The sequence below is a fragment of the Prinia subflava genome, chromosome 23 (genome assembly GCF_021018805.1).
Source record: "Prinia subflava isolate CZ2003 ecotype Zambia chromosome 23, Cam_Psub_1.2, whole genome shotgun sequence".
Classification (NCBI taxonomy): Eukaryota; Metazoa; Chordata; class Aves; order Passeriformes; family Cisticolidae; genus Prinia; species Prinia subflava.
In genome coordinates, this window is record NC_086269.1 from 5,971,931 (window position 1) to 5,994,007 (window position 22,077).

At 44.5% G+C, this 22,077-nt stretch overlaps 1 protein-coding gene across 1 annotated transcript in view; it reads left to right on the forward strand.

The window, feature by feature from the left end:
• The window catches only part of IPO9 (importin 9), a 39,457-nt gene that overhangs the window by 13,162 nt on the left and 4,218 nt on the right, over positions 1-22,077 (forward strand). The window contains exons 7-20 of the mRNA XM_063418185.1: positions 1,628-1,747; positions 6,220-6,320; positions 7,576-7,634; positions 8,119-8,270; positions 9,316-9,414; positions 9,549-9,655; positions 10,800-10,939; positions 12,553-12,712; positions 13,669-13,895; positions 14,101-14,249; positions 15,098-15,226; positions 16,653-16,928; positions 18,953-19,119; positions 21,088-21,221. Coding sequence (XP_063274255.1) covers positions 1,628-1,747; positions 6,220-6,320; positions 7,576-7,634; positions 8,119-8,270; positions 9,316-9,414; positions 9,549-9,655; positions 10,800-10,939; positions 12,553-12,712; positions 13,669-13,895; positions 14,101-14,249; positions 15,098-15,226; positions 16,653-16,928; positions 18,953-19,119; positions 21,088-21,221 — 2,020 coding nt within the window. The remainder of the gene's footprint in view (positions 1-1,627; positions 1,748-6,219; positions 6,321-7,575; positions 7,635-8,118; positions 8,271-9,315; positions 9,415-9,548; positions 9,656-10,799; positions 10,940-12,552; positions 12,713-13,668; positions 13,896-14,100; positions 14,250-15,097; positions 15,227-16,652; positions 16,929-18,952; positions 19,120-21,087; positions 21,222-22,077) is intronic.

Consider the following 22,077-nt stretch of genomic DNA (forward strand, 5'->3'; position numbering starts at 1 on the left):
AATTGTTAATATGGAAATGAAACACTGGAAAATTACATACTGTGTCAGCTGGAATTCGGGGGAAGAGGCTGTAATTTAATACATGTAAAGTAGCTGACTCCCTGCTTTACATGCATGCCTTGATAGTGGCACTTGGTTTCCATAATTAAGGTTATATTATGGTTTATCAACAGACATGTTTGTAAGAACTCAGGAAAGGAGGGAGTCAGCATGGGGAGGAGATGGAGTATCATCCCTTTGTTTGGAAATCCCTGCCTTAGCTTCCAGCCTTCAGCTGAACTGTGTCACCTGCCAGGCCCTGGGCACCTGGCTAATGGGGGACCCTTGGGCGAGGCTTTGGTTCCAGGCTCCTGGAGCTTCAGGAGGTGCCTTGGCCTTGTGTTTCTGAAGGGGTGGGGGAAGCCAAACCCAGCCCAGTTTTGGAAGAATAGCTGTTAAGAAACAAACACAGCAGTCAAGCAGCTTTATACGTGAGTCTCCTGTCTGGCACTAACTGAGCACATCTGCATTTTAAATGGCCTTTGACAAGGGTCTTTTCCAGCACTCCCAGACAATAAATGGTTATTTTTAACATTTTGGGGTGTGAGGATGGGGCAGGGTGACTCCCAATCTAGTGGCTGGTCACTGCTGGGTGGCTCAATGTGCTGTTCCCTCCCTGTTTGCACAGGGAGCAATCCAGTGCAGACTTTTGGAAAGTTCTGGTAATTACACTCCATCTGTACTGCCATGACAAGGTTATTCATGCACTATATCATGGAGCCTTGGTACCAGTATCCAAGAGATAGTAGTAGCTCCTCAAACTTACTCTGGAGAAGGGCTGAAAGTGTCCTTTACATTGAATACTAAACCTTTTCTATTGAAATTTTACTAAAAAAAAAAAAAAAAAAAAAAAAAAAAGAAAAGGGAAATCTTTTTATAAATGGCATTTCCTAATAGATTTAGACATAGAACTTTGCTGTCCTGGCTGTGGAGTTATGAGGAATAATCTCAATAAACTTATTTTGGTTCTGTATTACTTGCTCTGCCAAGGACTGCTTATGGAGTGCTCTGACATCTGGAAAAATACTTGCTGCATTTTCCTAGGAAGAATCATCCTGTTAATCTTCAGGCCAGCTGTTGATACTCAGCTTGTTTGGTTTGGAGGATGGAGGCTCTGCAGGGAGATAAATGTCAGCTGCAGGGTTTGGAGTAATCGTGTGTGTGGTGGAGCCACCTCAGGTTGGTTTTGTAGCCTGAGGATGCTGGGGTGCAGGGCAGGATTAGAGCTCATCAAATGAAATGCCTCTCTAGGAGAGGTGAGCACTGCTCCTGGGCTGTCCCGACTGGATTGTCTGGATCTCTCTTGAGACTCCAAAGTGATGAGTTGGATGTGTGTGTTTTGTGGCAGCCTGTGCTGTGGGGTTCTGAAAAGTGGGATTCAACTGAGCTTAGTTCCTAACACAGAGAGAGAGCCCAAGGGATGTCTGAAACAACTTTCATGTGACTTTGCAATACTCTGCAGTTGCTATGAGTTTCTCTTCTATTTTGTACCAGGAAAGTGCAATTACTGTTGTTTCTAGTGCTTTACCTGTCAGATGTGGGAGTTGTGTATCTGGTGTTCAGCTGTGCTTGCATTGTCTGTAACCAGGGTGCTGCCAAGGTCCTGATTTTCCCTGTGGTGCAGCAGTTCACAGAAGCCTTTGTGCAGGCCCTGCAGATGCCTGATGGACCAACATCGGACAGTGGGTTTAAGATGGAAGTTTTAAAGGTGAGTCACTTAGGGCTGATTAAGTGGAGAAAGAATTGAATATCAACACACACTCAGATGTGCTGGAAAACAAACTCAAGTGGCATATCTCCTAGTATTGCTCATGGTATGAACAGTGAAGGCTTTTGGCTCCCAGCACCCTCAACAGTGAAATAAATTGTTCACCTGTACTGAAGATACCTATGATGAGATCCATGAGGATCTGTCTATAAAACGATCCACAGGAATCTGGTCCATAGGACCATCTGTCCTTGTCATTTGCTGATCTAATGTATTTTGGATATGTCTTGGTCACCATAATCTGTAGTTAAATAGCAATCTTTTTCTAAAGGTGCTGCAGAATTCTGCTGCAGTGAAGTTGTAAAGGCTTATTATGTGCAGGTGCTTTTCTGGAACTTGCCTGCTCTTTAATGCTAAATGAGCTCTGAGAAAGAGAGATGGAAGGTCTTTGTACCATCCTGGTTTCCTGGAGAAAGGAGATGGGATTGGAGAGCTCTGTGTGCATGGGGATCAGGGCCAGTGCAGACTCTTGTAACAGCTTGGGAAGCACTGGAGCTGGAGGGAATGCTGCCTGCAGCATGGGAGAGCAAAGAGCCAAAGGCATCAGTTGCAGGATTAAATCCAGATCTTTCATTTCCCTGCCTGTGTGCTTAGGTGAGCAACACTCAGGTCTGTGTACAAGTTTCTGAGGATGGGCACTGAGGCCCACTCAGTTCCCTGAAGAAAGCAGTGAGGAGGTTACTGAAGACAAGCGTCAGAAGTTTTTCAGGATGACCAGCTTTGTGCTGAAGTAATGAAAATACATCCTGGGAGGGTGCTGTTGTGTTATACAAACCAGCAGCTCCTGAGCTCTGTGTTGTGGAACTTGTCTCAGTCCTGTTCAGTGCAGCAGTACCTGGTCTGGGCATCCTGTGGCTTCTCAGGGGCTGCAGGCCTTGTACTCTAGGAACAACTGCAGCTGTTCTTGCTGTGCAGCACTACTGGCAAGGAGTTTGGGAAGGGTGTTAGCAGTTTTTATTGAAAGAGTATCTCTTGTGGTTTTTTTCCTTTCTGTTACCTGTGCACTGGGATTTCTGAGGCAGTGATATATGGCAACAGCAATGTGAGAGGAACACTGCAGGGTATCATTTGGAATTAAACAGGCTGCAGTTCAAGAATATTTGGATCTCTTACTCCAGATACTCACATTTGGATTGCTAATGAGTAGTGATGTTTTTCAGCCTCCACAGAACGCAGTTGTAACTGATGGCTTCACCCTAAACCATGCCAGGCCAGTTCTGTTCTCATTACATCCATGCATTTTCTGTTATTTAAGTAAGTGCTTGCTGGCGCTGGGCTGTTTGCATGCGTATGTCAGCACTGGTCCCTCCAGAAGGTTCTTGAACAGTGTGACAGGCTGGGAGGGTCTCTGAGGAAATGTCACTATGTTCTTGCTCTGCTCCTTGGCTGTGTGAGGGCCTCTGCCTTTGGCCTCTGCAGGGGAGGTGCAGCACAAGAGGACTGGGATCTGAATACGCTGCTGTGTGTTGGGTGGCATCGATGGCAGCAGAGAATCATTGTGGATTTAAACAGTAAATTCGAATCTGCTACTCACAAGTGGTTTGTAGGAGGCTCTTCATGAAAAGATGAGTGTTCTGGCTGTTGACTTCAGGCAATTCATGGTTTTGTCATTTAGCGTTTCTAAGCTGATGATAGCAGTTTTCTGAGCAGTTTTCTGAGGAAAATTTAGGGTTTCTAAGCTGATGATAGCAGTTTTCTGAGGAAAAAGGATTCCGGTGAAAAACCCGTGAATTGCCTTCATTTCCAGAGAAGTGGATTTTAGAGTCATTGTAATGCAGAAGTAAGAAACCTTAGGGGATTATTTAAACCAGCTCTACAGATGAGGTCATTACGGGAACCCCTTGAAAGCTAATGCAATGGAAGAGGGAACTGAGACCTTTTTATAGCACATTTTCAACCAGATGCAGACTCAATCCCATCTTCTTTTCCTTAATGAAGTGCTGTGCAGCAAATGACAGGAAGACTTTTTTCGTTCATGGAGTTCTTGATGGAAGTTAGAGGCAGCACTGACCTAAACTGTTGTGCTGCCCATGTCAAAATGTTCTGCGGGACAGTGGTAGAAGTTTTAAGGAATTGTATTGCAGTGTGCACATCTACCTGATCCCCTGGGATCCTGTTATCCTGGTTAGGGGAGTGAATAGTTTGGATCACATCATGGGGAACCAGTGATGGTTAATGTGTTCCAAGTTGTTCCCAGTATAGTTACAAGTCTTTGAGCAGTTATTAGCAGGAAATCAGGACCTTTTATCCTTGGAGGAGATGGGAGGTTTGATCACAACAAAAATATCATCAAGTGTGAGGACTAGAAGGAAATATCTGTGGTGTAATTTATTCTTGGGTTTGATAGTTCAGCATGAATTAAATTGGTGTCTCTAAGGATGAGTAAGCTGAAACTGTGCAGTTCTTGAATCCTAATTCCAGTGTTGAACATGCTACTATTGATTGTTTTGAGAGAAACAGTGATTAGACATGACAGGTGAAAGATTTAAGGCAAATTTCACAATAATGGAATACAAATTGGAATACAGTGGTGTACTTAGTGTGCAGTAATATATCAGGAACACCAGTTAACCAAAAATCTTGCAGCCTTGCTGTTGTGTTTCTTCATTTGTGCTTAGAAGCTGTTCAACACCTGTGGGTCAGAAGTTCTGCTTACATTTTTCCTGATGCTGACACAAATAACTAGCTAGAAAAAATAATGAATCATCACCTTTTTGTTCTTCGATGGAAGATGAAGTGGTATCTGTGTCTTGAGAAAAACTTCCCAAGTTTGTGAACAAGGTACTTCACGTCCCTGCTGAACTCTGACTGACAGTCAGCTTTAGCATGCTCTCTTAAAGTGTATTTTAAGCTTTTAATCCAAAAATTTGGGGATTCCTTCTCTGTTTAAAGATGCAACCAGTAAGAGAAGCAATAAAAGGCTTTGACAGTGACTTGAAGGAGCAGTGCTCTGAAGAGAGAAGGATAAGGGCTTTCTTGAAGGATTAATAGGTGGTGGAGCAATACGTGGGGATTGGCAGAGGATCTGTGAAGCAGTTCTTTGAGTTCAGACAAGCAGTGGGAATTGGCAGAATGAGGGGCCAGGGGTTGAAATACAACATCTGACAGAAGAGTGCTCTGATTTTTAATGACTTGCTCTGCAGGACTGTGGTGACCTTGCAAACGCACCCTTCTATTGTTACAGCCACAGAGCCGTTGAATTGAAGAACTCCCTTAGCACTCCAGCAGCGCTTCCTGCAGAGTTGGTTGGGCACAGAGCTTAGAAACATTTACATAGGGTTCATATGCAGTAGCATATGGAACAAGTCTGTTTGGATGCTCCTGTGGCCCTAGGCAGGGTGGTGAGTTTGCAGCAGTCCTGAAGATCAGATTCACATCCTTTGCCAGCACCTGCATATTTTTTTCCCCAGAGACTTCAGCAGGTCTTTTCTGTAATGCTTCCTTCCAGCACCTGCCAGACTCATTCCCAAACCCACATATCTGGGTTGTTCCTGATGCCTGCTCATCTCCAGTACTGACATTAGATTGCTGTTGTTTTTCTGGAAGGTGAATTACTATTTTTTTGTTTCTATTAATGTACCCAGTGCTGCAAACAAACAAACTTCACAGAGTGGTTTGTATTGGATAAGCACAAACAAACTGACACCCATGTGTCTGGGAGCAGCCAGCTCTCTGGCAGTTTGTGAGGGGCTGTTCTGCAGTAACAGGTGTAAAGCAGCTGGAGCTGTGTCCCTGGGGAGGAGAGTGGGGAGTGAGAGCTCTCTCATTCCTGGAGGGTCCCAAAAGGCTTTTGGCAAGTGTCAGTGGAAGGGCTCCCCTAAGCCAGGATGATCAGCTTCATGAAAGTCCAGGCACAATCCCCTGTGGAGCTGCTAAGCTGCTCTCAGAGCAGCCCCGTGCTGGGCTGGCACAGCCACAGTGTCCACAGCCAGAATGGGAAGAGAGTTGATACGGGTAGGTGTTTGCTTCTCCAGCTGCTCCTTGGGTGTGCAATGGATGTGTTGCTTGCATGAGTAGAAGTGTGGAAAATGGGCCTTAGTCTAGTTTTACATGATATTAGAGTTCTTTTTCTGGACAAGACATTTCCAGGATAATTGTATCCAGACAGTGCTGCACAGTGATGTACTTTGGATTTGAGTCATTGTCTTACCACCACATTATGCCATTGTCTTCACTCCAGAGTGCCACATCTCGTGTTATCCCTTTGCTTCCCTGCAAAAGAGGAAACACCAAGAGAGGTGTGTTGGTCAGTGTTTGAGCAAGAGAGGGGATTGTGCAGTCAGGAATGAGAGGCCACCTTGGTGACAGGAAGACTTAGGATGATCTCAGTTGTTAATGAAACAGCAGCTATGATTTGAGTGTGTTGATGGCTTTCCCAATTTCACTTCTGACTAATATCTTTTTGGTTCTAGGCTGTCACAGCACTTGTGAAGAACTACCCAAAGCACATGATTTCATCAATGCAGCAGATCCTGCCCATCGTCTGGAACACCCTGACAGAAAGTGCTGCTTTATATCCTTGGTAGTGAATGGATTTAACTGGAATCAAACGAGACAAATTCAGTCTCATACCCACTAATGACCTGACTGCTGGAGAAGCACAATATGTGGAGTGCTCTGCCCTGCCAGACAAAACAGGATCTTTCTGTTACTTCCAGAGACTCCATTAAGTTTCTTTTAGCTTAAAATGTATGCTGATTAATACATTTGCCTTGTAGAACTTTCATGAGCTCTGCCTTGTTTCTGGTACTTTTTGGTAAAAAATGTCTTCTTAAATGGATGCTGGTCACAGTCTAAGGACTTTGGGAGAAGGAGAGCCAGCAGCACCCCAGCAGCAGAACTAATGGCTGATTACACTTGCTGCAGAAGCTGATTTGCCATTTGAATTTTCAGTCAGTGCTTCACTGCACACCCAGCTGTACCAGAATGGTCTGTGAGTGCATAGCCCAGTACTTGAAAACTGACAACTCAAATCTCTCCATGTTGTTTTTCCAGACCTGTTAAAATACAGTGGAAGGTGTCCCTGCCCACGGCAAGGGATTGGAACTACATGGTCTTTAAGATCCCTTCCAACCCAAACCATTTTGTGAAACTATGAAAATACAAGGAGCTGTTTGTTGGATTTTTGATGGTATATTTCTCCCTCTCCTGTCCTGACTCCTGCTGGTAGCTGAGCTCACACAATAGGCTTTTGTTTGCAAAAGGGGAGAGTCTTGTTCTCCCTTTCCTTGTGTTTGCTCTGGTACTTGTTGGATCTTCAGTTCACCATCCTCAAGGAAACTCCTTCCTTCTTACCACCGCGTTAGTTTTCTGCCATTTCCAAGGGCTGGCACTTGTAGGGTAGCAGTAGGGTTGGTAGGGAGCAGGTAGGATGTGGGAGCATGGGTTGGCTCCTCACCTTTGGGCACCAATGAGGTGTTGAATTGGCTCACATCCCCTGAAAAGAGTGAGCCTGGGGGGTTCTGTTCTTACAAAGTTAACATAAATGAAGTTTTGGGTTATCTTGGTGAGTTTGATCTAAGTTAATCAAGTAATATGTGCTGAAGTGATGTGTGAGTGGTCTGTGGAAAGTGGTCTTTGAACTTGGGCAGTGTACAAAGCCAGGAGCTCCTGGGGTTGTCTCTATAAAGCACAGGACTCTACACAAAATCTAAGGGTTTTTAAAGAACAAAACCTTCCCAAGTTATCAGGAATTTTAAGACAGGAACAGATTAATTCCAAAATAGATGTTGTTCTTTAGAAAAAAGCATTTTCTTAACTGCATCTACTTATGTGAGAACAGAAGTAAATTACACAGAAGAGGTGGAGGATCCTGTGGATTCTGATGGTAAGAACTTGCACTTCACTTCTGCTGTTTGAGGAGGAGTGGAGTTACCTAAATATTGCTGTCAAAACAGTTACTGAAACACCATGGGAGATTCTGCTAAAGGTAGATTTACCATGTTAGAATGGTGTCCATCATTTTACAAATTGTGTGTGATTGTGGTCAATGAAGCCACACAATTTAAGTTTTCTGATGGCTGAAGGAATGAGTTCAGCAACATTTTTGAGGTAAAAGTAGTGGGACAAAAGAAAATCAAATAGGTTTTAGGTTGAGCTTGATAAATTTTAATGAGTGATATACGGTGGGAAGAGAGCAGAAAGTGATGAGGTCAGAAATCCTCCTGGGGCTGCTGCTGCACTTGCTAGTCCAGGAGTATGAATAAATATCTGCTCAGGCAAGCTAACAGTTTGTAATTTTCACATCCATTTGTACCTTTTTGTATATTGGCATATTCAGTCATGTTTTTTATTCTTTCTACTTTGTTTAGGTGAAGTTCTGGGCTTTGAAAATCTGGTGTTCAGCATATTTGAATTTGTTCATGCCTTGTTGGAAAACAACAAATTCAAGAGCACAGTGAAGAAGGCTCTGCCAGACCTGATCTATTACATCCTGCTTTACATGCAGATCACAGAGGAGCAGGTGAGCATGTTTGTGTTGTGTAGGAAACAAAGGAAATGAGAGATTCAAACCAGGAAGTCCTGGGAAGAGTTTCAGTGCATGGAAGCTGCTGTAATCTAACAGGCTGTTCCATCACTTTGCTGTGGCAGCGCTTAGAGGTTCCAAAATGGTGCAAGGTAGACAGTAAATCACAGATCACAGAAGGATTTGGGTCAGAAGGGACTTTAAAGCCCATCCTATTCCACCCCCTGCCATGGGCAGGGACACCTTCCACTATCCTAGGTTCCTCCAAGCTCCACCAGCCTGGCCTTGGACATTTTCAGTGATGGGACATCCACAACTTCTCTGGGCAACATATCCAGTGTCTCAGCACCCCCTTAGTTAGGAATTTCTTCTGTAATCTAAGCCTACCATCTGTCAGTTTAAAAATTTTGCCTCTAGTCCTGGGGCCCTGGTAAAAGGGTTTTATTTTTAAGGCAATTATAAGGTCTTCATGGAATCTTCTCCAGGCTGAACAACCTCAGCTCTTCCAGACCTCCTTCCTTCATTCTTCCATGATGCATTGTGCTGTGAAAATGAGGATTATCATGCTGAAAGGAATAAACAGCTTTCTGTGAGAGCAAAAATGTTGTGCTAGTAGGGTGAAATAATTTGGACTGAAATTCTGCATAGCTCCTGGCCTCTCAAATGTGACAACCATCATCTTTTAGTTTAGGTAGACATGCATAAAAACAAGCACTCTGTTAAAAAATTTATCTGCTTCTCCCATTCCTCATCTAAAAATAAAGCTGCAAAGCATTGATTCCAAGTCAGTCATTAGATGTGTCAAACTCTGATCTCAAATGAGGGGCAGAAGAGCAAGATGAGCTCAGAACAAAGAGAGTTTCTTCTTTTCAAGGGTTTCTCCAATTGAATAGAAGAAAAATCAGTTGTGGATGAAGACTTCTTATGGCAGAAAAAAATTCTGAAAATAGTTTTCCAAAGCAGGTTGCAGGGAACAGAAAATCTACCTTGAACCCATGATGTCCTGAATTCTCAGCTGCCCTGTCCTTTTTGTCTCCTCTAGATAAAAGTGTGGACTGCAAATCCACAGCAGTTTGTGGAGGATGAAGATGATGATACATTTTCCTATACAGTGAGAATTGCTGCTCAGGATCTGCTGCTGGTATGAAATGTATCCCACATTGAATACTGAAATAGTAATAACAAGTATCAAACCTCCCTTCAGGAAGGGCATTTAGAGAAAAGGCCAACTTTTAACAGTCCATACAAATGAGTGCTTCATTTCCTTGTGCACAGGCTGTGGCTGCTGATTTCCAGAACGAGAGTGCCACTGCACTGGCTGCAGCAGCTACGAGGCACTTGCAGGAGGCTGAGCAGGCTAAAAACAGCGGCGCTGAGCACTGGTGAGGGGCTGGGCAGAGGGGATGGTGCTGGGGCGGGGGTCAGGCTCCTCTGCACCCCTGGGTGCACCGGGATTTAAGCACATTTCATTTGTGACAATGCTACTGAAGGGCAAGGATGGAACTGGAGAGCTCTGATTAGAAGAAGCAAAAGAAGTACAGCAGTTTTTGAGCCAGAGGGTGGAATTTTCATGTGGAGTACTTTGGGTAGTTCCTAGCGAAAGCTATCTGTACCAAGGCTCCCTCCCTTCACAGTTTGATGTTCCTTAAAACATCTCATGGGAAACGATAATTAAGCAAAATCAGAAGAGAAATTTGCAATACTTTATGTTCAGTTAATTGGGATAAAATTTTCAGGAATATATATATATATATATTTTAAAAAAAATTGACTTGATGTCAAGAAGAGCGGTGCTGTATGCAGATTTATGTGTTCAATTTTAGAACCTCAGAGTTGCAGTTTTTAATGCTATTTGGGGATAGAAGAAGAAAACTCCACTGCTGGAGTACCTGGTTGCTGGTCCATAGTGATTCTCTCCTAGTTTTAGTGTATTGGTTCAGTGTTTGTGTTTATTTTGAATACTAGTGTCAGAGTAGCCCCTCTGATAATGAGCAGCAATGGAATGGATGCAAAATCAGACATTAGGTGCCCATTAACCTCAGTCGTGAGAAGCTGTAAAGTGGATTCTTGGTTTAACAAATAACAAGGAGAAGTGTATTTGCACATAGTTCTATATCATCATAATTAACAAAATGTTAATGCAAAATTAGATGTTTTTAAACCTTTAATGTACTGGGTATCCCAGTGCTTCTGCACATAAATTATGAAGGCATGGCTGCAACACGAGCTTTCATGGAAGAGGTTCTTTTTTATTATGAGAACAAATTTGGTACAAGTAACAACTATTCCACCAATATTTTAGGAGGTGACTGAGAATGCTGCCCATCCTGAGGGAGTTTCCAGATCCCCATCTTGCAGTTTGTGAATGTTAATCTCTGAGAGCTTTTTTGAATTCTCTTTTGGGATCAAGGAAATAGTTGTGGTAGCTTAGAACCAAAAATTACTTGTGACTTCACTTCAGAATATGCATTTATTTCTTAAGTGATGATGGAGGAAAAGTCTTAAGGCATCTGAACTATTTTGCAGGTGGAAAATACATGAAGCCTGTATGCTGGCCCTGGGGTCAGTCAAGTCTATCATTACAGACAGCGTGAAGAATGGGAGAATACACTTTGATATGCATGGCTTCCTGACAAACGTGGTCCTGGCAGACCTCAACCTTTCGGGTATGTGGGACTCTGCATCCCTGGGAATAACTGCTGGCTGCCAGACACTGGGAATCTCTGATGGATCAGTCAGATTGATGTGCGCATGAGGTGTTGGGAAATGCACTTGTGCACCTTACTCATGTGAAAAAAATCTTGGGAGTTCCCATGTGCTCCCAGTTCAAGTGTAAGTCCTTTATATGTGGGACTGTGCTTTCAGCAGGATCTCACTGTTGGCTGGATGTGTGAGCCTGTAGGGCTCGGGGAGCTGGGTGGAAAATAGCTGTTCTGAGGTCTTGTGTCTGTTCCTGAGAAAGTCACCAGCAGTGTTTAACCGCCTTCAGAATTCCTGCTGCACCATGTCATCCCATTTGTTTTATGCTGAGGCTGACACTAGTTGTAGCACATGAATTCAAATAATGCTCCTGGCTAAATGGGATTCTGTTATTGGGAACTCAGCAGGATTTTGCTCTCTCTTATCTTACATCAGTGTGCAAGAAAATCAGGGGAATTGTTGAAAGTCGGATCTCAAAAGTCCTTGCAAATTAAAATTTTAGAAGTTTAAGGCAATGTGAGCATCATTGATGAGTCCACATTGAGTTGTCAGTGTAGAAAAAACTGATTCCTGTGTTCCTTTTTCATCAAAGAAACACTTATTTAGCCCACTACAAAGAAGGATTTTTTCTTTTCTTTGTGTTAATATTGAGTGAAGAACTAGTGTGCAAAGTGCATAGTGTGCAGTGCATGTAAGAAGCCAACCTCAGTAATTTACATCTATTTACATTCATTTACATGTGTGGCATTGGGTTGTAAATGAGCTGCTGTGCTCTAGAAGGGCTCCCGGAGTCAGTGTGTTGATGGCTCTCCAAGGATATCCATTTAATGGTCAGTAATGGTACAGACAAAGAAATGTTGTGTTTTATAATACTGACTTAAAAAACAAAGCTCTTCTCTTGCTGTACATCTTGCACAGAGTGTTTTATGTCCTCATCTTAAAATTAGTACTTGCAGGAGCATAAATAATGGCAGTAAAGATGCTGAGGAACAGAGAGCATCATCACTTTGAGGCCAGCCTAGATAAGTAAGAGATTCATAGTCTGAAAAGGCAGCAGGATTAAGTGTGATAAAGATATAGCATATCTTGGTGAGTGCAAGCGGGTGAGTGGATAATGAATGTCCACTGCTTCTCTGGTGCTGCTGAACCACAGGATTGTGTTCTGTCACTGCAGGCTGCAAACTAGTAATGTGTCCCTGGGTATGAGCTCTGGTATTCTGATTTTTCTCCATAAGATGCTGCTGTTTTCTTCAGCTGGGGACAGAATATTGAGCTGGATAAATGGGAATTACTGGAAAAGCCTCTGTTCCTTTGCTTTTATTCAGTGATGTACAAATTCAAGGGTAAATAGTTGAAGGGAGGAGTTCTTTTAATGAGAAATTACTCTTTGAAATAACTAAGAAAATAAACTGGATTCTGCCCATGAACATAAATTCTTTGTTTACTGGCACACTTGTGTGTCACATTTCAGTGTTTTCCTATTGAGATGACAAGATTTTAAATGATGGATGGAAACAGCTGTGATTTTAAACTGCTAACACTTATTCTGAAAGCGCTGAGGTTTTCTGTTCTGCTGCAGTGTCTCCTTTCCTGCTGGGCCGGGCGCTGTGGGCCGCCAGCCGCTTCACCGTGGCCATGTCTCCGGAGCTCATCCAGCAGTTCCTGCAGGCCACTGTCAGCGGATTGCACGAGACCCAGCCCCCCTCTGTCCGCATCTCTGCAGTCAGAGCCATCTGGGGGTAAGCAAACCACAGCCCAGGGACAGGGGTAGAAATCACACTGATTAACTGGTTTGTTAAAATAGCATTTCTGTTTGGGCTGTGGGAGGTCTTGCTTTGAATGAAATAGGCGTCAGCTTAAAAAGCGTAAGCAAACAGGTTCAAAATAGAATAACTCTAATGAGGAATATGGAATTGAGATTCAAGGTTAGTTACAGTAAAATGTTGTAATGGATATGGTCACAGGGAGGAGCAGTACTAGGTAATGTTGGAAGGCACAAGGATGAAACCCAGATTATTCCTGTTTGGTCATAAAGGTGGCTGACATCATACCAGGCCTATGGAGCCAATCACAGCAATAAAGAGTGTTTGGGGCTTACTTTTTCTTACCCCATTTTTGTCAGAAGGAAGCTCTGCTGCACTCATTCTAAAGTAAAAAATGAACATTAGTGTAAAATCAAAAAAAAGTCACTAAAACCCTGCTAAAACCTAACTGTTCACCTCTTCCAAACAATGCTTTGTCTCTTATTTGCACTGAAATGTTAAGGAATATATAAAGTCAGATTTATGACCTAGTTATTCCTGAAATTGCTTTATCACTTCCCAGCTCACTTGTAGAACATAGACACTTTGTAAGCAGTGTCTGTCCTAGACCTTTTTCCTTTTCCCCATCAATGGGCAGTTCTTAGGAGAGATCTGTCACTGAGGGGCAGTAGAAGCCTCTAACTTCACTCGGCTCAACTCTGCTTTGTGTGGAATGCAGAGGGAAGATTCCTGGTGAGAGCTTTCCTCTTCCTTCCTGCTGAGCTGCTGGGAGGTCAAGCAGTAGTGGACTGAAGGAGTTCTAGAGGAGTGAACTTAAGGAATAAGAGTAGACAGGATAGAAGAACCACTTACGTATTATCTAGAATGCAATATATTTTAAGTTACTTCAATATATTAGGAGTGTATTTTTGTATCACAAATTTCTCGCCTAGCTACTGTGACCAGCTGAAGATCTCTGAGAGCACCCACGTGTTGCAGCCTTTCCTTCCCAGCATTCTGGATGGCCTGATCCACTTGGCCACTCAGTTCAGCTCCGAGGTGCTGAACCTGGTGATGGAGACGCTGTGCATTGTGTGCACGGTGGACCCGGTGTTCACAGCCAGCATGGAGAACAAGATCTGCCCCTTCACCATTGCAATATTCCTCAAGTACAGTAATGGTATGTATTCCACTTACATTCCAAAGCACAGTTGGTTTTGCTATGAATCCTGCTGCTGAAAACTTAATCAATGGTCACTGAATGAACATTGATTCCTGTGGTAAAGGTAGAAGGGAAGCTTGCTGCTTTGGCCAGCCAAAATAGCGGTGGCAAAGATTGAGATGTTTGTGTGTGTGTTTTAGTAAATGGTGCTTTCTCTCTCCAGATCCTGTTGTTGCTTCTCTTGCCCAGGATATTTTTAAGGAGCTAGCTCAAATAGAAACCTGCCAGGATCCAATGCAGATGAGGCTGATCCCAACCCTTGTCAGCATCATGCAGGCCCCAGCTGACAAGATCCCGGCGGGGCTGTGTGCAGTAAGTGCTTCAGTGGGGCATGGCCTGGGCTGGAGACGTTCCCTGTTCTCTAACACCCGGGGTGGCTGCTCTGCAAAGGGCAGAAAGGCTGCTGGGACATGCTCTGGAGCAATGGCATCTGTCACTGGGGGAGATTTCCCTGTTGAGAAGAGGCAAACTGCAGGTGCAGGAAGATGCTTCCAAAAGTTTGCTTTAAACTGCTTCTCTGGCCTTCTTCCAGTTTCCACAGTATCAGTCATCCCCAGTCATTTTGCTGTGACATTGCCATCTTTCAGCAGGAACAGTCTCTTCTCCCAGCAGACTACACAACTTTTCCCTGCACTTCTTCCTAAGGCTTTTTCTGATTTATGCATCATATATGTATGAATTAGAGATAAATTATACAGGTGCCCTAATAAAAGATGAAGCACTGACTGTGTAGAATGGTTGTATGGAATTAAACCCATAAACATCTGTATCAGTATGCATATAATCTGTTAATTGGGATGACTGTAATAATTGCCTATGGGTAATTAAAATAAATTAATATAACCAAAATGGAAGAAGTCAGCTAGAACAGTTCTCTGGCTGTTCTGATTAGCATGCATCTGTTTGCCACGTTTGAGTGGTGACACTGCTCTTAATGTGGGAACTGTCTTGGGAACTTCTACAGCTCACACCAGTGATGCTTGGTGTATGACTCCAGGCTCCTTGCATTTAAAAATTATTCTAGACTGTGAGTTCAGGGTGTGGTTGCAGCAGTGGCCACATCTCTGCAGTTCACACTTTTGATGTTTGCAGCAGGGGTGGGTAGTGCTGACTTCAAGTTCTGTGGCCGCTGCAGTGACAGTTTGTGCTTTCCCTTTCAGACTTCCATTGATATCCTGACTACAGTTGTGAGGAACACAAAACCCCCTCTGTCCCAGCTCCTCATCTGCCAGGCATTCCCTGCAGTGGCACAGTGCAGCCTCAACACCGATGACAATGCTACTATGCAGGTACCCCTGTGGGGAGGGGGAGGCAGGTACCCCTGTGGGGAGGGGAGGATTGCAGGGCTGTACCAGTCCAAGAGAGCTGACACAGCCTTTGAGGAAGCCCAAGCTGTGCTTGCCCGCGGTATCAGCAGCGCCCCAGAGCCTCTGCCACCTCCAGTTTATACCATGAAAGTACTGTTGTTCAGGGCCTGCAGTGACTTTCCCTGATCATTCCTCAGTGTGGAGATGTACAGGAGAAAGGCAGTAGCCTGGATGTTTCTTCTATTTTAGTGAGCTGGAGCATGTTAAAAAACCAACCAACCAAAGCCCAACAACACACACACACAAAAAACCCAAAACAAAACAAAAAACAAACAAACAAAAAACAAAACAAAAAAAAACCCCAAAAAACCAAACCAAACAAACAAAAAAACCAAACCAAAAACAAAACCAAAAAAAACCCCAAAACCCACACCACCAAAAACAAAAAAAAAACCCAAACCAAAAAAACTCCCCCACACAAAAAAACCCAAAAAACACCCCCCAAGAAAATCAAAAAAACCCCACCGAAAAACAAAACCCCAAACAAGCTTTTCTGTCCCCCTAACATTTATCACACCTGGTAATGGCAGGGGCTATCTTCAGGAACATTCCCAGGCACAGGACAGCAAAAGCCCTGCTAGCCCTCCTCCTCAAGCAGCTTTCTGCTGTACTCATTTATGAGGGAAGGGGAAGGCAAACTTCTTTTTGATTGAGCCAGGTGTGGGATGAAGGGAAAACAGGGAATCACCAGTATCAGTACTGCCTGAGCTGTGTTTGCTGGCAGGCTTGGCTATGGCCTGATGTCTTTGGAGTATCTAGCAGAAAGGAAAAAGCACCAGAGGCTAGAAGTGCAGGGGGCCTTTTCATTCCACCTCCTAGACGGCAAATGAATAACAAGGGTGGTTTCATTCCTTATGTAAGGAGTTCCACAGTGGCAGCTACTCTTTGCCATGTGAATACAGACCACGGGAATATGGTCTTTGTCGAAACAGACCAGTAAAAATTGGCTGGAGACCTGCAGGGAGAGATTGTAGATCTGCACATTGGTTGCTTTGCTGGATCTTTGTGCTAAGAATTCAAAAGGACTGCAGCATAGCTGCTGAGTTGTGTTTGTTCATCTCTCACTTGTTAAAAACTCTTTGAATTTCTTTAGTTACCAAGATTGGCACAAAACTGCAGCTACTTGAGGCTGTTGTTGTATTTATTAGTTGTCTTGATTGCTGCTCATTGGGCAGTGAGGAGCAGTGTATTTGACAATGAGCTGGAATCTGAACAAGTTATGTGTAAATCTTTTCCAGGTGCCACCAGTTTTCCCCTTGTTTTCACCTTGGTTCAGGGTGGTTTTGGGATGGTGCAGGGGATGTCTGCCCGTGCCTGCCCGTTCCCTTACCCACTCTTGTCTCTGCAGAACGGCGGCGAGTGCCTGCGTGCGTACGTGTCGGTGGCGCTGGAGCAGATCGCGCAGTGGCACGACGAGCAGGGCCACAACGGGCTCTGGTATGTGATGCAGGTGGTGAGCCAGCTTCTGGACCCACGCACCTCAGAGTTCACCGCTGCCTTCGTGGGCAGGCTGGTCTCCACCTTAATTTCAAAAGCCGGGAGTGAGCTGGGAGAGAATCTGGACCAGATCCTGAGAGCCATCCTGAGTAAAATGCAGCAAGCAGAGACGCTCAGTGTGATGCAGGTGAGCAGGCTTGGCACCCAGGAGAGTGAGAAGCACCAGGAGAGGAAACTCATCATTTTCTTTCATTTCGTGCCTGTTTATTTATGGCTCATGTAATTGGAGGGTCTCTGTATCCTTTTGAAGTAGTCAGGAAAATGCCTTCTCCAGTCAGAGAATCATGGAATCTCCTGAGTTAGAAGGGACCCAAAAGAATCATTCAGTCCAGCTCCTGGCCCTGCACAGGACACCCCAACAATCCCACCCTCTCCTAACACTCCTTGAGCTCTGGCAGCCTTGGGGGCGTGACCATTCCCTGGGGAGCCTGTTCAGTGCCCCAGCACCCTCTGGGGGAAAAGAACCTTATCCTAATACCCAAACCTAACCCTCCTGTGACACAGGTCCATGCTGTTCCTCAGGCCTGAAATTTTTATCAGGTTACAGGGTAAGCAAGATTCTCCTGGATAAGCTGTAATGCACCTTCAGCACTTTCCCTCATGCCCTTGTACTTGCAACCTTCTTTGGAAGGATAGGAGTTGCCTCAGTAGGAATGTTTGGCAAAGGCAGCATGTCTGAGTGGATTTGTTCTGTATTCCAAGGATAAATGCCTGGGACTTGAGACAAGATGAGCTTTTGGTGGATGGGAGGCGTAGTTGGCCTGAGTGAGATGAGAGACCAGATGAAGAGCATCACCATCTCTTCTAGCCTTGACCTACTTGTAGTGACACAGTTTTCTGGGGTGATCTTTTCCCAGTGGTCTTGATTCTCTCTCCTGTCTTTTTTGCCTGTGCCCTCAATCTAAAACAGCTCATGCTGACTGTCCTGGTTCCTCGGTAGCAACTAGGGGAAGACATTTTGCTGGTACTGCTGAGCAAGATCCCATCTCTGCCCCCAGTGCAGCACTCAGCAGAACTTCACTCTTCTTTAACCATTTTATCTTATTTATCTGAGTTTTGAATGTGCATTTTTCAAGCCAGCATATGGTGCCACAATGACCATATCAGTGTCAGCAGATCTCATCTGCTTTAGGATTTTTTACCCCTGGGTATACTGATGATTGTTAACTGTTTGGAATGTGTTGTCGAACTCTGGAAAGACTGGGGATTAGAGTAACGTGAGACTAAACTAGTATGGTTTTTAGCACGAACTCTGCTTTATTCTGCGAGATGGCTGGTTAAGTACAGAGCAGATAGTTTACAGTAGCAGGTGCATTGTGATAGGCAGTGAGTATACAGAAGTATGTAAGCAATTTAGGATTAAGGTGGCTACGGAGATCTAGTGCTATTACTTCTATGCTGCGAGTGGCTATACTTTAACACATACTTAGCAGGAGATAAGTTTATCTGCTACTACGTATGCGGAACGTTCTGCGGCCTACTAGGCCCAGGCCTGAGGCTTAGTTTGGCTTAGTCTGGAATAGCTCAAATGGTATCTGTGAGCATATTATGTTTACGATACTTGAGAAACTCGGCTACAGGAATGGCTCTCACTTTGCTTGGGTTTGGATTTAAAAGATAGGGAAGTTTAAATCTGAAGCAGTCCCATGCAACCCTTGTAGCCAAACATTTTGCAGTGCTGGATCTGTTCCCTGTGTTAGCCTTTAAGATGGGCCTGTGAAGATGGGCAGCTTTTCCCTGAGGAAGGCTAGAGAGATGCCCTCAGACTGGGAGACTGACATTTAGCCGTACACAGGGAATGAGTTCTGTCCCTGGTCTTTGGGAGTCAGACTGTAAAACTGCATGTTGCAACAAAACCTTTTCACAAGCTGCAGTCATTTCCCTAAAATCATGTTCAAAATGCATTCAGAATTGGGAAGGTGCTGCTGAGTGATGATGTGATGGTGTTTATTGCCTGCATTTGTAGCACAGTGTTTTGCAGCTAGTTGTACTCTCCCTTCCTCTTGGGGTTGGTAAGCACAGCCTTCACTCCTGCAGGGAGCTTCAGCTTCCTTCAGTAAGCACAGCTTCACTCCAGTTCCTTAAATATTTGATAAAACATTTCCAGCTGTTAAATTATGTACAGCTAACATTGCCTTTCTGCTCCTGCAGTCCCTGATCATGGTGTTTGCTCACTTGGTTCACTCACAACTGGAGCCGCTCCTGGAATTCCTGTGTAGCCTGCCCGGCCCCACTGGCAAGCCCGCCTTGGAGTTCGTGATGGCCGAGTGGATGAGCCGGCAGCACCTCTTCTATGGGCAGTATGAAGGCAAAGTCAGGTGGGACCCACAGATACTCCCGTGTCAGCTGCCCAATCCCACCGCCATTGGGTGCTGGGCATAGGGAAGGGGGGCTGCCTCAGATGGGAGCAGTGTGTGCCAGCATTGGGCAGAATTGCTGCTCCCTGCGCTGTCAGTTCTGCTCAGGAGAGCTGTGGTAACTGGAGCAAGCTCTGATCTTCCTCATCACTGCTCCTGTGCTGGAAAAGAGACATGAGGGGGAAGGGGTGTCCTGCAAATACAGGGCTGCTTTGGGGATTGGGTATCTGTGAATGTGATGAGAAGAGCTTCCACACATGGAATTGCCATTGTAGACTACTGTGGAATTCCAGGCTGTTGTAGAGGGTTTCCTGAGAGAATCTGGTGATTTCTTGTTGATTTATTGATCTATTAAAAGTCGATCAAGAAATCAATTGCAACAGTGTTCTCTGCCTTTTGCTGTAGGAGCATGTTTGTGTTCTGGTAGAGGCTGAATGCCATATTCCAAAGCATGGGATGCTCTGTATTCATTTCAATTTTGTCATAGCTGCTGAATTAGGTTTTTCTGGAATCATGAAGCCTCACAGACCACTCTTGGCGGTCTCACCAGCTGTTAACTCACTTATTAGTTGGTGTTGTTATGTCATTGCTATGGGCAGTCAACTAGCCTGTGAAATAAATAATGAGGAAAAGCAGTTTCAAAATGGAAGGTAGTGAATAATCTTGAAGCACAAACAGCAGATTTGGGGATGCAGTGCTCTTTTTGGTCACACTTTGTTGGTTTCATCCCTAAGCCTGGTGGTTTATCCCCGTTTTGACAGTGCAGGCCTGTTTGCAGGATTCTTGAGGTTTATGGTACAGGGAAAAGCCAAGGCTGAGCAGGAGAACAAGGTTCAAGGTGATTGTTTAGAGCTGTATTGTCCAAGATGAGAACTGTTTGTGTACAGGTGATGTAACAGGGCTCCACACTGTATCAAACACTTGGATTTGGTTGGTTGTGGTGACATTTACCATGCATTAGTAAATGCTTGGTGTTTCTGTGTCCTGAGGAAAAGCAGGGCCTGCTCTGAGGAGCCTCTTGCTCAGGGTTAGTAGAAGGACCCTGGAGGCAGCTGACACCTCCTGTGTGCAGTCCCCATCCACTGGGGGCAGGTTGAAGAAGTGGCTGTTGGGTCTTGATGAAATGATGGGAAAACTTCGGGCAGCTTGGGGCGGCAGGTAAGACCTGGGTCCAAACCAGCACAAGTCAGAGCCATAGTGTGGGAGAGAGAGAGCGTGAGAAGTGAAAGCACAAAAAGGGTTCAGTTCCACAGAGCTCCAAAACTTCAGCTTGAGATTTGTGGAGCCAGGAGAGAGAGGTTTGGGGGATGTCAAGCATAGATTGTCAACCTTGACCTGTAGTCAGCATAATCCTCAATATGCTTGAAAACAGCATGGAACTGGAGAAGGTTTGAAGTGTGGAGTACAAAAATGAACATCAGAAATGGAAAGAATACGTAAAAGAGAGGAGCAAGCTGGAAGATCTGAGTGTAGCAGAGCCATGAAGAACCACAAGTGAAAATGAGCACTGAGACTGGAGAAAGGGGACAGATCATCTCTGCAGATCAAATTACTGCTTCCGTGCCACTGCTTTCCTCTTAATTCCATCTTCATGTGCAAGTGGCACTGCAGGGGCACATTTAACCTGGAGAATCTGACCTGGAGAAACCTTTAATTTATGTATGGGTAGATGTCTGTACTGTTGGTGGTGCTAAAGCCAAAGCTTGACCAGTTCCCATCTTGTGCAGGTCAGGAGCTGAGTCCAGTTTTGGAAGCTGACATAAAGCAGGAGACATGGGAAAATTCTGTCATGCTTGTTCTTGGCAAAGATGTAGAAGAAAGGGCATTTGGGTGTCTGCTCTGCAATGTGTTCCCTATTAAAAAGGGGCTATGAAAGCCAGACATTTTTGGGAAGTTCTGATCTCTAATTTTCGTATTCTCTGCTCCCAGCTCTGTAGCATTGTGCAAACTCCTGCAGTATGGCATCAACACAGATGACAAGAGACTTCAGGACATCAGGGTGAAGGGAGAAGAAATATTTAATATGGATGAGGGAATTCGGACACGATCCAAGTCGGCCAAAAGTAAGTAATTATTTTGCTGGGTTTAACAGGGATTTTTTTTTTTTTTGTAAGTAGATGGTATGAAAGGCCTTAAATAGGTCTGGCAGATCACATGGAGCTGTGGGAGACAGTTTCTGCAGAAGGTGAATGTTGGTTTTTAGAGCTAATTTATACATCATGCACTTAATATATCTGTTTACCTGTATCTATTTACCTTAATTCTGCCAAAGACTGGTTTGGAGGACTCCTGATGTCTGATTTAATATAACTGGATGAGGTAATTATGGGATGGGGAGTTCTTCACTGCTGTTTTGCATCATGAGACAGAATTGATATTTCTGGATGCCTGGTAGCTTCTCTGAGAGGAAGGTGTCTTTAGTTAATGCAGAGATTTAAAACAAAAGGGTGTCTTTTTCAATGAGACACTTGCACAAAAAGGAATGATTCAACAAGTTAGAGATTTATTTTAAGGAAAGCTTGACCAGTTTCCTGCATAAGACTTGTCTTAGTAGGTTGAACCCAAAGTCTTTGACTGGAGGTTGCTGTTGAAATTAATATTTTAAATCAGAGAGAGCAGAGCCCTGGGCAGCTTTTCCTGAGGACTGAGCTCCAAGGGGAGGACACTCAGGGGCTGCTGTCCTCAGCCATCAGTCAGACCTTGGCTGTAGCACTTGCTGTGCTAGAGCTTGTGTGTGACCGGTGGTGGGATGGGATGTGGAGGCTGTGCAGATCCCAACTGGGAGCCTGTCCAAACAATGGGTGCTCCTTGAGCCTTCAGCTCCATGGGCTTGGGATCCGCAGTAATGCAGTGAAGGACTAAGGTGACAGCTAAGGAGATGCACAGGGGCAAGCACCAGGGAGTTTAAGAGGTGTGTGG